At 37.5% G+C, this 15,414-nt stretch overlaps 1 protein-coding gene across 1 annotated transcript in view; it reads right to left on the bottom strand.

Moving 5' to 3' along the window:
- Nucleotides 1–7,205: 7,205 nt before the first annotated feature.
- Nucleotides 7,206–15,414, bottom strand: part of si:dkey-246i14.3 (ephrin A4) — a 50,273-nt gene continuing 42,064 nt past the window's right edge. Inside the window, exons 3-5 of the mRNA XM_053493766.1 lie at nucleotides 15,070–15,138; nucleotides 9,059–9,085; nucleotides 7,206–8,949 (exon numbers count right to left, since the gene is read on the bottom strand). Coding sequence (XP_053349741.1) covers nucleotides 8,855–8,949; nucleotides 9,059–9,085; nucleotides 15,070–15,138 — 191 coding nt within the window. The 3' untranslated portion in view covers nucleotides 7,206–8,854. The remainder of the gene's footprint in view (nucleotides 8,950–9,058; nucleotides 9,086–15,069; nucleotides 15,139–15,414) is intronic.

The raw sequence follows: 15,414 nt of genomic DNA, 5'->3' as shown, positions 1-15,414 counted from the left end.
GAGCACCTTGGAGGGCAGTCGGAAGTCTCTCAAGCGTCTGAGGTGGTAGAGACGCTGTCTGGCCTTTTTCACCACGGTGTTGATGTGACAGGACCATGCCAGGTCCTGCGTGATGTGAACACCGAGGTATTTGAAGCTGTCCACTCTCTCCACTGGGCTCTCGTTGATGACGGGGGTCTGGTAGTTCCTCTCCCGCTTGGTGCTAAAGTCCACTACCAACTCCTTTGTCTTACTGATGTTTAGAAGGAGGTTGTTCCTCTGGCACCAGTTGTCCAGATTCCTAATCTCCTTCAGGTAGGCCGTCTCATTGTTATCAGAGATCAGGCCCACCACAATGGTGTCGTCAGCAAACTTAATGATGGTGGTGGAGCTGGTAGTGGCCACACAGTCATATGTGTACAAAGAGTACAACAGGGGGCTCAGAACACAACCCTGGGGGGCTCCAGTGCTGAGAGTGATGGAGGCTGAGACGTGTCCGCCCATCCTTTCTGCCTGTGGTCTGCCAGTTAGGAAGTTGGAGATCCACTGACACATAGATGAGCTGAGTCCCAGGTGCTCCAGCTTCGTGGTGAGTGTGTAGGGAATTATGGTATTAAATGCAGAGCTGTAGTCGATGAAGAGCATTTTAACATAATTCTCCCTTCTAGTGTCCAAGTGAGTAAGTGATGTGTGGAGGAGATGTAAGATTGCATAGTCTGTGGAACGATTTGGACGGTAAGCGAACTGTAGTGGGTCCAGTGTGTCGGGTAGTGATGAAATGATAAAGTCTTTGACCAGGCGTTCAAAGCACTTCATCACTACTGAGGTGAGGGCTACAGGGCGATAGTCATTGAGAACAGAGAACAGAGATAGCAATTCCATAACATTTCATTTTGGTGTGCAGACAATCACACAAAAATATGTAATCAATCAGACTGTTTCACCTTAGTAAATGGTAAGTAATGGAAATAAATAGAAGTAAGCCTATTGCCCACTCTGTGCATATGCAAGTTAATAAAATAAGAACGGCAATACAGCAGGCTGATTCAACCTGCATAAGGACCTGCATAATTTTTAAAAATCCAATATTTTTGCTACAGCTTGGGATTGGTTTACAAAGTTTTTTTGCAGCACTTTCCTATACTTCGCATATAGGCTACACAGATTGCACAAAAAAATGAGAAAGAAAATAGGAAGTGCAAAAAGGTATAGCAAAACATGTGGCTAATTTTGTATTTAAAAATGTTTTGTTCCATGTATAAAACTTTTGTCAATTAATAACGGCCCGTCTATTTATTTATTTTTATACAAACCTAGGTGATTTTTGGACAAACACATGATGAGCTATCTATTCTAAACCAATAAATGGGCTATTTATTTTACCCAACATGCTGAACTGATCATTGTGTATTTAACTCCGCAAGAGGGAGGGATCATGCAAATTTTCCACCTGATTGCTGGGTCATTTTACCTTAAGTACTGGAATATTGTTTCCCAGATGCAGCAAGGCCCACTTGTTTTTTAAAAGGACATGGGTATGTATTAAGCACTGATTTGGATTAAGGTGGTCATTGTGAGTTAGCACTGGGGGTTTCTGGTGCCTGGGCAGGACGTGAATCTTATACCATATTGGTCTGACAGTGCCACCTTACCAAAATACTGTTCTTAGGTGAAGAGAAGGGGGAAGCTGAATGTTCTCTAGTAAAAGAAACTTTTTTTAGTTGGTATACATGGCACAAAACCAATGTCCGCACAAAGTGTGCAGCAACCGAGAAGTTTATAAAGAAGCATGACCAGGAGCGACCAGTGATTGCCTGCACGGTGTCACCTACTGTAGCACCCAGATTTGGAAAGGACCGTTGGCCTGCCTGAACAGAACCGTGCAGCATAACAGAATTCCTTATACCAATGTATCCATAGGATTCTGTTTAAAATAATCTTTAAATTAATCATAAATGTATTAGGATATTATATAAACTTAGGTAACCAAAGTAAAGATAACTATATATCAATATATTGGTACAAATTAGCATTCTGTAGTTTATTTCTTTTTATAATAATAATATTACATGGTTAAAATTCAGGCCTACAATTGAGTATATACAGATTAAATAGGCTATAGTTTAAAACACATCAAAAAAGTGTAAAACAAAAAATGGCAGAAGCAGTAAAACATGATTTTAAAACAGGCATGTACAATGAGTACATAAATAAACAATATAAAGATAGTATAATAAGTAAGTAGGTCCAAGTAACATTTTTTTATTTGCCAGGCTGCATTATTTCCCTATTCTTTTATCAATAACCGGTTTAATGCACAATAATTGTGAGGTGTTTCATGCTTTTTATCACGTGTGCTTTCATGTGCTTTCGTGTCCCAATTTATTTGAATTACGCATTCATATTGTAAATGACTAAATGAAAAATATGTACATGATTTAAACAATCTTAATGCATATTTTGCATATTAGTACATTTACAGTATGTATAAATCATACAGTACATATGGAGAATATCACGGTCATGGCAATTTTGTAACCTTAAGTAAAGAGATTAATGCTGCCTAGTCATCCTTGTTTATTAATGTCACATGAATTAAGTCATGTTACTTTTATTAAGCGGTACAACTGCAAGAGGCTTAATAAGTTTTGACTTTCAATAATCCAGCCAGAAAAAAATGCATAAATTAATTTAACTGTTCCAGTTAATCAAAGTCCCAATACAGTTAAATTCACCCTATTTGTTCAGTTTTCATTTGCCGGTTGTAGTCAGTGAGCTACTTGCCAGACAAAATCCAAAGAAATTAAAGATGTTAATTATTCACTGAAGGAAGACTTAAGGGAATTTGAGATTACTCTGATAATTGCATTGCATGAGTTTGGAGATTTAATATTTACCAAGAGGGGGCACTGTCTACCACGCTGATGTGTTTAAATCACACTCAACTCATGAACAGGTGGAGTAGAAAATGTTCCAGTTGAGGTGGTTACAGGATGCATCTTTATTATGAGTGGGCTATTATTTCTATTATTAATAGGATATTAGAGTTCATGTAAATGTGATTAATGTTTTTTAAGAGAGTATAAGATCCCGTATTTAGGTAAAAAAAAATATATATATAAAAATAATGTGGCCTATTGAGTATGCTACAATAGTGAGTGTAGGGAATATATTAATTATTAATTCATTAATTTTCTATAACACTTATCCTCTACAGGGTTGTGGGATGCTTGGAGCCTATCCCAGGAGACTTTGACACGAGGCAGAATACACCCTGGACAGGGTGCTAATCTATTGCAGGGCACACACACACACACACACACACACACACACACACACACAATCAACACCAATTAGCCAAATTCGCATGTCACTTTGGAAGGAAACTGGAGTACCTGGAAGAAACCAACCAAGCATGAGGAGAACATGCGAACTCCATGCGCATAGACTGGAAATCATACACTTGACCCTGGATGTGCAAGGCCACTCTGCTAACCACTATACCACCATAATTCATGTGACTGGTTGTCTCATTTTCTAGGAAGCCCCTTAAGTCTGTGTTTTCTTCTGGTTCTCCATTCAGTTATGCTATAGTGCTATCATGAAGTCTCTGCTTGCACTCTGCACTTAACATACATTACATTACGTGACTATTAGCATATTTAACATCTCTCTCTCTCTCTCTCTCTCTCTCTCTCTGAGTTACCAGTGTTCCTGACCTCTTTTGCCCTCCATATCTGTATGACTCATCCTGGTGCCTGCTTCTGGTTGGAGTTCTTGTCTTGAGAGCCTGATTGAGAGTTGGCCATTAAAAAAAAATGCCATGGCAATTGAAAAGGGATGGCGTTGTTAATGTGGGGGGGTTGCAGTATATTATGTTATAATGGGCTCATAATCTCTAATGGTGCCCCTGAGCATGACAAACAGTTCAACACTCTGCCAAGCAAATTTATGAAATTCCATTATTATATTTTTAATTATTTACAGAACAATAAGGTTGTACGAGAAAATTTAAATATTCATTAACAGCTCCTGTATTCCTCTGGCTACTCTGGTGTCCTCCCACAGTCCGAAGACATGCAGATTAGGGTAATTGAAGTCCCCAAACTGTAGTGCAAACATGAATGCATGTGTGAATGTTGACCGGAGGTCCTACCAAGGTCGTGAAATATGGGAAGTTAATACACTATTGGCCACCACGGTCCCTAGTTGGACTACAGAGGTTCCTGGATGAATTAATAAATAAATGGATAAATGGATAAATAGATGGATGGATGGATGGATGGATGGATGGATGGATGGATGGATGGACTGACAGCTTGTACCAGATCAGATTTCTTTCTGGTTTGTGTACTTCTTTAAGCCGTAATGATTTGGTCTGTCATTTTTTTCATAAGCCAATATCTCCCTCTACTGGAAACAAAAGTATACCACGTTGAGAAACATTGTATAGTTTTCCAATGTTTGTATTAATTATAAAATGTATTGTATGTATTTCTGAGAAGTAACTAATACTGTATGTAGTTTTTAGAAGGACACTGTAAAACATGAAGGAAAAACGACATTGACACGAGATTTAATGTGCACGTAATGTCATTTAATGTCCGTAAACATTCATAACTGCTCGACATTTTGTGGAAGAGACACATCTGTCTGTGGGAACTATCATGAAAACCACTTGGAGTTGTTGCCAAATCCCCTGTACAGTCCTGATCTAGCTCCAAGCCATTTCCACATGCTTGGGTCATTAAAGAGGTTTCTGGGAGGCCGGTGTTTCAGACTTGAATCAGGCAGTCTGATCATGGCTCCCGGATACTGAGACAACTTTGTACCTTGATGATATTAAGGCACTAGTGAAATGCCGGTATAAATGCATTAGGGTCGGAGCGGGTTATATAAAGAAATAACGATAGTTCATCTCTCATAACGGTGTTATCTTATTCTGTATATTGTATTATGTATATCAAAAGGTCCAGTTTGACTTGAATGCTCATCATACTGTACAAATATGATGATTTCACATGCAGTTTAGACTAATTACTTGTAGTGTGTGTGAGGGTGGGTGTATGTGTGTGCCCTGCAATAGATTATTATTCTAATAAATACTAATTGTCATTAATCTTAAAATATTAAAGAATTAGTAAGTGACAAAGGATACATAAGAATAAAAAATGCACACAGCTTTCATGTCTTTTTTTTTTTTTTTGGATATGTGTCTCAATAGAGCAGACAGCATTTACTGTAAATCACAGGGTAAAATCGCCCTCTACTGGATACAAGAATTGAACACCAATTTGCATTTTGTTATTCATTGTAAAAAGTTGCTGCACTCATTATTCATTAGTAACTGTGGTAATTGTTGCATACTGTAGTTATATAATCACTTCATTTTGTAATATTAGTCTGAGTTATGGATAGTTTTCCGCTTTATAGTTTGCAATTCTTTTTCCGTTCATACAATTAAAATAAAAGAAAGAACACAAACTTAAAATATTTCTCATTTTGAAATTATTCTATAACAATATTTTATAATGAAGACTATGCCATGCTCTAGAAATTCAGTATTTACTAATTTCATGCTTAAAATGTTTTTATTTTATAAAATCTTAAGATAATTTTGCTTTTTCTAGAAATAAGTGAGTGAAGTAAAGTGAGTTAAGTTATCTGACATGAGATCAAGGCAACCATAAGCCTAAAATTAGTGAAAGAAGGCAAATAAATCTATTAAATAATAGGGTATGTCTCAGATCATGAGAATGCCAACAATTAATTTATAACTTTATAACAACTATATAATAGTTATATATATAACTATATATTATAATAATTTATAACAACTTTATAACAAGATTGGAAAAATTTGCAGCAGGCATTCTTTTAAATTCTTTAGCTTTACATAATTATACTATATATACATTTCATTCAGATTTTCAGGTTGGTTTAAATCCAGAGATCGTGATGGAAAAAAATTAAGCTTGTTTGGGAATTTAACCATAATACATATTTTATTAAAATATCCATTTATGAAAGCTGCCAGGGTTTTGAGTATAATAATCCTGGTACTTAGTACAATTCATAATGCCATCAATCTTCTCAACAGAACCAATGCAACACCACAATAATTCAGTTTCACATTTTCCAGCAAACAATTCCACTGTTCATGGCCAAAGATTTTCATGGTTTCATCAGACCACAAAACAATTCCAGTTATTTCCTAATAACATTTGGCAAAGCTCTGCCGCTGCCTTTTTTACTCATCATTCTCAAGAAGTGTATAAATTGCACAACCTTTCCAAAAAGCTTGGTTTCAGGGAAGTCGTGTCTAATCACTTATTTTCAAACAAAACAACCCCAAGAACTACCGAGAACTATAAACCTCAGGTTCTTTTCGCCTCTCCCCATGTTAACTGTGCACTATTGAATTATATGTGCTCTTCTTGGAAACTTCTCAGCTGTTCCACTTTTAAGAACTTTATGACGACCTTGGTTGTGCTTAATGGTATTTTAACTGCTTGTGTGTAGTTTTATTATCCATTATCGGATTCCTGTAGGGCAACAATAATCTGCCCATTTTGTGTTGAAAGCTTTTGAGTGGCACCCTTGGGCATTTTTAAATGTGGACTTTCAAGGGACTACATATGTTTTTTTTCTAAATGTTTCTTAAAAATTAATCTATTATTTTGCCCAATTTTAATAAACCATATTTAAAAAAAAACACACACACAATCGGAAAAGCTACTCATCTAGTATCTAACCAGACATATATTATTGTAATGTATGCGAGGACAATAATAAGAACAATAATTCTGCATCAGTTGTATGCGAGGAACGTTTTTTTGATCGTTGATACATTAGACATACACATGCCTAATTAGCTATAGTAAAAAATAAAAAAGACACAATATAATTTAAATACATTACCAGAATGGTAATTTTTTTTATAATAATATTAAAAAATATAATAATATTTAATAATATAAGTTTATAATAATAATAATAATAATAATAATAATAATAATAATATATTATTATTATTATTATTATTTTATTATTATTATTATATATTATTTACAACAGTAATAATAATGAATCACTTAATTCAGTATTACTATATTACAGCATATACCATATACATTGTATGGTGATATATTAACAGCAAGTGAATAAAAGATCAATTACTATATATGTTAGTTCTATTCAATTATACACTTAGAGCCAAATTTTCAACCACAAATTTAACCAGCTTTATTGTTTACTCAGGATCATTTATTTCACAGTACAAAAACGGTTAAACCTGCAATTCTTCACAGAAGACACCGAACTCTTCACTAAAATGTGAAAAAAAACACAAATTATACACAGAACACAATCCCTAAATCATAAACCCAGCACACATCATCTCCTGTGTAAACAGACTGCTTAACAAATTTTTTCATTAGAATTTTTTTTTTTTTTTTTGCCATTTTTTAAAGGTAATGCACTGGTACCCTTTATTCAAACACTTGAAATTAGCATAAAAACTGAAATTTATCAACATATAGTAGATACAGGGGGGAAAATGCAAATTTGGTTTGCAAAACATCAAGATTTAAAACTTTTAAACAAATGATTTTAAAGCAATTTAATTAGGATTTGTTACTTTCCAATGAAATTAAATTTCCATTACTTCAAAAATATATATAATTTAAAAGAAAGTAACTGCAGTTCTTCTGGCATGTATTATTTATGGGAAAAAAAAATATTATTAGCATAAATCATGTTTTGAATCCATTTTGTGATGAATGATAAAAAAAAGTTATGTTGAAGTATTCAACATATCAGATTAAAAACAAACAAACAAACAAACAAACTGAATTTCATTTTTGTATAATTAATCAATTTGGGTGCCAGGATATACATAACTTTATAAACGTATATAGAACATAAAAATCAACTGAAATAATGAACTAGATCTGAATGTGATTACGCGTGAGGAAACTGCCCGATCATCTTCTTACGTCAAAGGAATGGTGAAGAGAACTGACCAATCACGTTCAGACGTTGATGGCGGTTTAAAACATACTGTCCAATCACAGTTACCGTTGCTGAGATGAGAACGGCGAGCCGCGGGTCTGTGGTCATTTCCGGCTGAGTCTGAACAGGAAGCAGTAAATCCTCCTCCTTTTGGTCAAACAAGTGTTTCTTAAACAGTTTCCTCTTAAATGAGTTCCAAATAAAAATGCCTTTTTTTTTTTTTTGCTAATTCGTAGATACAGATTTGCCTCTCGTTAAATGTTTCATCTTGAGTAGTGGTGTCTGGCTTTGGCTCTAAATTCATCTGTGGTGGAAAAGTGAGCAAAATAAAGTCGTCTCGTGTGATCCTGAGAGCTGATGAATGAGCCGAGAGCTTTATTGCTTGCTCCGTGTCCCTGTACTTTTTCTTGGCGGCGCAGGTGCTACAGGGACGTCCACCGCTGTCCTAGTCTCATCCCCTTTGGCTCAGTTCAGTAGTAGTGTACAGTAAGAGAAAAGCGGGAAGGGGTGGGGGGGTGTTGGTAAGGGGATGGAAGTGTTTTTTTTGTTTTGTTTTTTTTTTTTAAATGAAGAAAGGATTACGCAAAAGAAGAGCAGCAGGAAGAGCTCTTTGAAGGTAGATTAGTGCCAGTGGCTTGTAGAATGAAGCAGCAGAGAGTGGACAGAGAGAGAGAGAGAGGAAATGGAGGGAGAGAGATTAGTGCCACTCCAAATACATGACACTCGGGCGAGTGAGCTGAATGAGTATGTGAAAATGTGTGTGTGTGTGTGTGTGTGTGTGCTTAAGTAGAGCTAGGGAATGATCCCACATGACCTGTTGGCATGTCTTAGCTATTAGCTGGGGGGAGTCGCAGCCGAATTATCACAAGAAACAAAAGAGAGAAAAGAAGGTGAGGGCAAGAACAGGCAGTGGACTAGTTCTTCCTGGTTGGGCAAAACTGTGTGGAGCTTTACTTCCTGTGAAAAGATATTGTAATTCTTTTTTATTTATACATAAACAAAGGAAGAAGAAGAAGAAAATCCCAACACCTTCTGTCAAATCATCAAGCCCCATATAGGATCTTACCTTGTTCCTTTTTTTCATTTGTTGCATCTAAGAAAACAGAGACAGAGAGAGGGAGAGAGAGAGAGAGAGAGAGAGAGAGAGAGGAGTGTGAGAAAAAAACTGTAAGCACTTTCACTATTTTGGGGTAAAAACCCTGAAGATCATCTATGAAGGCGAGATAAATAAATAAAATAAATAAAAAGACCAGCAGGAAAAAATGCACGGGGAGAAAGACTTGCCATTACTCACACAGAAATGTCATGAAAAATTACGAACGGCTGTGCAACCCCAAAATACATCCCCGCTTCTTTTAAAGGTCGCATCCCGAAAAAGATGGCAGGAAAGCAAGAAAGCGATGGGAGAAGATTAAGCGTGCTGGAGGACCATGGAGGGACCTGGAAGAGAGAAAAGCCTCGGAAACTAAGATCGAGAGAAGGAGAAAAGATGTGCGAGGGGAAAAAAAAAAAGCAGAGGGTAATAACTGTTGGGAATGGAAGCATGAATAAAAGGACCGAGGGAGAGAGATGATTTGGAGAGACAAGGAAGGACGCTCAAGTCCAAATGTAATCCTCTCAGCAGGTGGGAGACTTACTGACTGACTGACTGACTGACTGACTGAGAGCAGAAGAGGAATGTACAGTACTGTATATCCAGCTTTTAGGACAGAAATGCACATAAACTGTCAAACTATTCCAACTTTTAGTCAATGATATGAATATGGAAAATTCTCTGAGCTCCAAAACAAAACAAAAAAGTTAGAGATTTGGATGCTTGTAGTGTTGATTTTTAAATTAAAGTGGTTATTGTTTATCTGACATCACACACAGTGTGTGAGTGAGTCAGTTTCTAGTTTTGGTCCGTCTTTTAAGTTTCTAAAGTGAACTTGTATTTCTTTGGTTTAAAATATACTAAATTTACCTTAAAACAGTTTATTCCGAACTGCAGCATTGCAAATCCCATGAAAGACATAATTCCATATTAATCCAATATATTAATATATTATTAATCCAATATATTAAACTGAGAGCTAAGGCAAGACGCAAAAGGCACAACAGAAAAAAAGGGTTTCAATTAATCACCTTTTAGTTTCTGAACCAACAAAACTAATACGACAAAAAAGACAACGAACAAACAAATTACACGGATCCCCATAGCTATAAAGACAAGCTGGGTAAATAAGGTAATCACTGTCATTCTGAGCTATTTAAACCTTCAGTGCTGTGCCAAATCCTAAGCCACCCCTCATATTAAATTAGTTTTACTGCAACAGGCTGAAAAGTGCCTAAAGATACCATATAAAAATTGGTTGTTCATGTAACAACCTCAACAGCAGCCTCATTTCCCCTCTCGTCTGTTCCAACCACTCAGCATTCAGCATCATCAGTATACTTATCACCAGCCCGATCATCTGTCATCATCTGAACCTGTTTCTCACTGGTTCATGCATTAAGTTAGATGGTTTTAAGTTAAAGGTCACTGGTGGCTTAACAAACAAAAATATTCCTCTGAAACTGCTCAGGTACAGGAACTTGAAAATTAGAGCAAAAAACTTGTCAAAAATTAGAGCCAAAACGGTTCTTCTGGAAAACTGGAGAACTATTTCTTTAGACTACTTTAAAAATACTAAAAAGTCTGACTCTTTGGAAACAAAATATAAAGAAGTGAGGGGTGGCTCAAAACTTTTGCACAGTACTATACTGTGGCTCCTAGAAATGGTAAATAACAGTTACCAAATACAAGAACAAGAAAGCAATACAATGCATTTTTACATAATCTTAAATAGCCGAAACTGTCTGTAGAAACATTAGTACAGTATAAGAGTACACACCATGTTCTGCATTCTGGCCAACAAACAATATAAGGAGTTACGGATGGGACTGGATAAACACTGTCACAATACACTTTTCTAAGTTATCACCAGGATTGATTTAATGGTAAAATGTCTGATTTAACTTTTAAATTGAGAAAAAAAAAGATGGAATTTTCTTATGAAATATAGAATTCAGTGACCATAAAATTTTAATTTCTATATTCTAACATAAGTGAATGCAAGTATCGGCGCGTCTTTTTCTTTCTATCAAAGCATGTGTTTAGACAACATGCCGACGGATCTGATCGACTTGAGTTTGTGTCTGCTTGAGAATGCACATTCATCAAAACTTAAAAAGAAAAAAAAAATACTAAGACCTTTCGAAATTAATGTTAATATTTTTAGTATTTTTAAAACTTTATTTAAAGGTGTTGCTAATAATATTCTTTGTAATATAAATCTGTGTATGGGAGGAAAAAAAACGGCAAAGAAAAAACAAAAGCATTTTCACTAGTCGCCTAAAACTTTCAAACCAACTGGCTGTTTATAATATTGAACTTTTTTTCAGGTTTTCACCATTTAATAAAATGGTCATTAACTTTGTCCAGCTTTGCTGGTAGTTTATATTGTCATGTATATCGTACACCTTAGAAACATTTCACATCGCCCTCCCCTACAGTACTAACATTTGTTCTGGCATTTCGATATCACATTTTATATTATTAAATAACTGCTTTGATTAATAAATAACATGACGACTAATTTACTAAATAAAAAAAAATGACAATAGTTATTACGTTTAATATTGTATTACACGGAGCTAGAAGGAGGATGAACAGCTGGTACTCTGGGTTATCCGACGTCCTTTTCGACATCTCTTTTAAACCTAAAACTTAAAAGCAAAACCAAGCACACACAAAAATATCGCTTTTAACCAAAAAGTCCTACTGTGTCCGGCTTAGCACCGGAACTGGCTAAACTAGTTTACCGATTTCAAAATGGCACCTTGTTTACGCCTCTTTTTCTAAAATGGCTGCTTCCTGCTAACTTGCGGCAAACACCACTGCAGCGGTACGTAAGCACGACACTGCGGAGAGAAAAGCGAGAGAACTCAGGAACGAGGCAAGAGGGGAAAAAAAAAAAGAACATCTCACCTTTTCCATTTCACTTCCAGCATTTTAGTCTGAATTTATGGGGACGGACAAAAAAAAAGAAAAAAAAAAAGAATTCTAATACGATTAGCAAAGAAAAAAAACAAGTTAATAGACGAATCTACCTAGTTTCTTTGTCAGAGAAAATTGCACATTTAGGAAAATATACCTAGCACTGTGGGAGGAATGAGAACGAAAAAGCAGAAAAAGAGAGAGAGAGAGAGAGAGAGAGAGAGAGAGCAAAGACAGAGAGGAGCTGGAACAGGAAATGGCGTGTTCACAGCGGGAACAAGAAAGCGCATGAAAGGAAAGAAAAGAGAGGGATCAATTAGAGAGAAAGTCGAAATGACTGTAATGGTTCGTCACAGCAGGGAGAGCACGGAGAGAAGAGAAGGGGGGCGAGAGAATAAATAAGTAAGAGGATAGAAAAAAAAACAACAACAGCGGAATTAATGTTTTGACAAGTTACCCTCGGTAGAGAAGGGGGTGTTTTTCTGGGTAACACTACTCGACGTTGGCATTTTGGACAGCTTTTGAAAGTTGTTTCGAACCTTTTCAGGCTACTCTCAAGTAAGTACTTTAACGAAGTTAAAAACATAGAAATTTTTGACCGAGCAATGTTTCGAGGCTAAGGGGAGAGAAATTAAAATTACCGCTGCTGGCTCGTACTGCTCTCCAGCATGAGCCTGCTGCTTTCGGAAACTGACTACGGGGGGAGCTTTTTCACTGTGACACATTTTTTTCAGCCATGCTGGTAATGAGCCTGCAATTCTCCTCAGACTTTACCAAGCACCGTTTTAATTATGTACCATCAGAGTCTCGGCCAGTCACGAGAAAAAGAGATCTATGCCACGAACTGTTGGCAACCCCTCATGAAGCTGTGAAGAGAGCGACTTGGCCGGGCTATTCCTTCAGGTATCGCTGATGTCTACTCTGTCCTTCAGCTTCCCTCGAGCCAAGTCATTATGGTGCTCATGACCTACCCAGGAAAAGCAGTGTTTGTGAAAGACAAAAAAAAATAAATCGGTTTAATTACACCTCATCGCTCCTTATGGAGGCGAACGAGCCATGAATCCGGCATCGGCTGTTGCACCGAGGTTTCCGACTTGACAGTAACCTTCGGCTCGTCGTGTCCTGTCAGATAAAAGCTTGCCACGGGATGAAGGAACAGAACTCAGAACTCGGTGCTACCAGGGGGGACAAAAATCCTGCTGTTCAAAGCCTTCCCTCTTACACCAGCCCCTTTATTCTCACCTCTCGTCCACAGATGCAAATTGGAAAGAGAGAGAGAGAGAGAGAGAGAAAGAAAGAAGCAGCAATGGGAAAGGTTGAAACCGCTAAGCCCTCTGGGTGAATATGAGGGAAGAAAGTGGCGTTCGAGATGCTGTGGCTTAACTGGTGTGAGACGAAGGAGTGAACGAGTGCAGGTTGAAGGAGCGGGGGAGTGCGCGAGCACGGACGGACAGAGAGAAGAAAAGGGACGGAGCGAGAGTCCAGAGAGTGGATGGAGCCCAGATTAGTTTTGCTCTGCTAGCGACAGATCATAAAAAATGAGGATGGGGAGGGAGGAGAAATCGAACCTCAGAGAGCTGGGGAGATTAGTGACACTCCAGGAATGACAGAAGACTAGAGAAGAGAGATAAAAAAAAGAGGGGATAGAGAAGAGGGGATGCTACAGTTTAGTCTGGATTAGTTTCGGTCAGAGAACAGAAAGAGTGTGAGAGATGGAGTTAAAAAAAAAAAAAAAAAAAAAAACGTGACACACCATCTGAAGTAAATGCATGGGAAAAGAGAAATGGACAAAGAAGAGAAACACACCGCTGCTCGCTCACTTGTTTGAGCATCCTCTCTGGGACCACAAAGCGAGCGCCAATCAAAATGAATACAGAACTGGGGAAAAACATCCAAAACACACCTTATCTAATGCCTGGCTGCTCTGATACCGTTCTAGGCTGAAAGGCAGGCTTATCCGCCTGTTTACACACACACACCACTTACACACAACTTGGCTATGATTACACACCATAACACAACACCCTCCCGTCTTAATAAATCTAAAGAACCGAAAAAACAGCGAGTCAGTAGTAAAGAGTTCTGTTGACTCTAACAGACACTAAGTGACCAGAATGCAGGGCTATAAAGCACGCGCTCGAGCGTCGCCGGACGAGTCATGTGTTTCAAACCTGCAGCAAATTATTAGCACACATGCTGGTGTTAACTGTAAAGGAGGCTGAGACGAATCCAAGTGCTGATTTGGGAGTTAAGCGGAACGTGAGATGCTGAATTGGGCAGGACAGCCCACTGTATAATGTGTGTGTGTGTGCGCGCGTGAGGCGAGAGGTGCAATCGAAGCGGACGGTTCACGGACTGGGCTGCCATTTCTACTCTAACTGGGCAGCATTTCCCACTGCTCGCTCTCGTCAGCTCAGCCAGGCGGAAGAATAACATTACTGCAGGGGGCTAAGAGCCAGGACACAGAAGCATGCATGCACACGCTGACACGCACGCATACACACACACACACAAACCCACTGATACACAATTTTGTGCTAATGCATAAAGGGCAAATAGGGCGAATTAAAAAAAATGTGTTAATGAAAAGTGTTTTGTTCTCGTTGCCAAACACAAGAGTACGTGCAAAACATCATTTTCACCTCAGAAATTCCCTCAAATAATATTCTTAGATCATGTTTTGTGTTGTAGTATTTGATATTAAATTTAAAATATTATAATAATAAAATATTACTATACAAATTAACAATTAAATAAATAAAAATGCATATTAATATGTTTTTTTTTGGAGGAAAAAAAAACACTTTGATAGTCCAAATTAAAAGTACAGATAAGCTAAGAATATTAAGAAAAGGTAGGAAATACAGTATAGCACTAAAGGAAAACAAAAGATAAAGAAAGATGAAACAAGTAGAGAGAGGGAGGTAGCGCATAGGCGAGGGAATTGCGTGCAGAGAAAGAGGGTCGCCTGAGTGCGTGAGAGGTTGCTCGGAAAGAGATGTGTTTTTTTCTTTTTTCTTTCTTTCCCCAAGATAAAAAAAAAAGAGGGGAGTACTTACTGGACTCGCAGCACACACTGACTTTGAGCTTCATGCATGGAAGGGGGGGTCCATCATCCACAGACTGGGCTGCAGGGAGCGGGAGAAAGACAGGAGAGGAACACAGTTAATGTGTGCTTTGGAAAGCATCAAGGGAAAAACGATAATCAATGCTCAAAAAGACAAAAAAGGACAAAATGACTCCTAAGACTTTGATCCCACCGAGAGAGAGAGAGAAAGAAAAGAGAGACAAAATGACTCCATTAGCGCAGAGCTGAAACACAAAACTAGAGCTAATGCTGAACTGTGTCACGTTTGTGTGTGTGTGTGTACTGTAGATCATGCAATCTTTGTTTATTTTAATCA

This window comes from Clarias gariepinus, chromosome 4, assembly GCF_024256425.1.
Source record: "Clarias gariepinus isolate MV-2021 ecotype Netherlands chromosome 4, CGAR_prim_01v2, whole genome shotgun sequence".
NCBI lineage: Eukaryota > Metazoa > Chordata > Actinopteri > Siluriformes > Clariidae > Clarias > Clarias gariepinus.
Note: the sequence above shows the minus strand (reverse complement) of the source record. Positions and strands in the feature narration are given on the sequence as shown.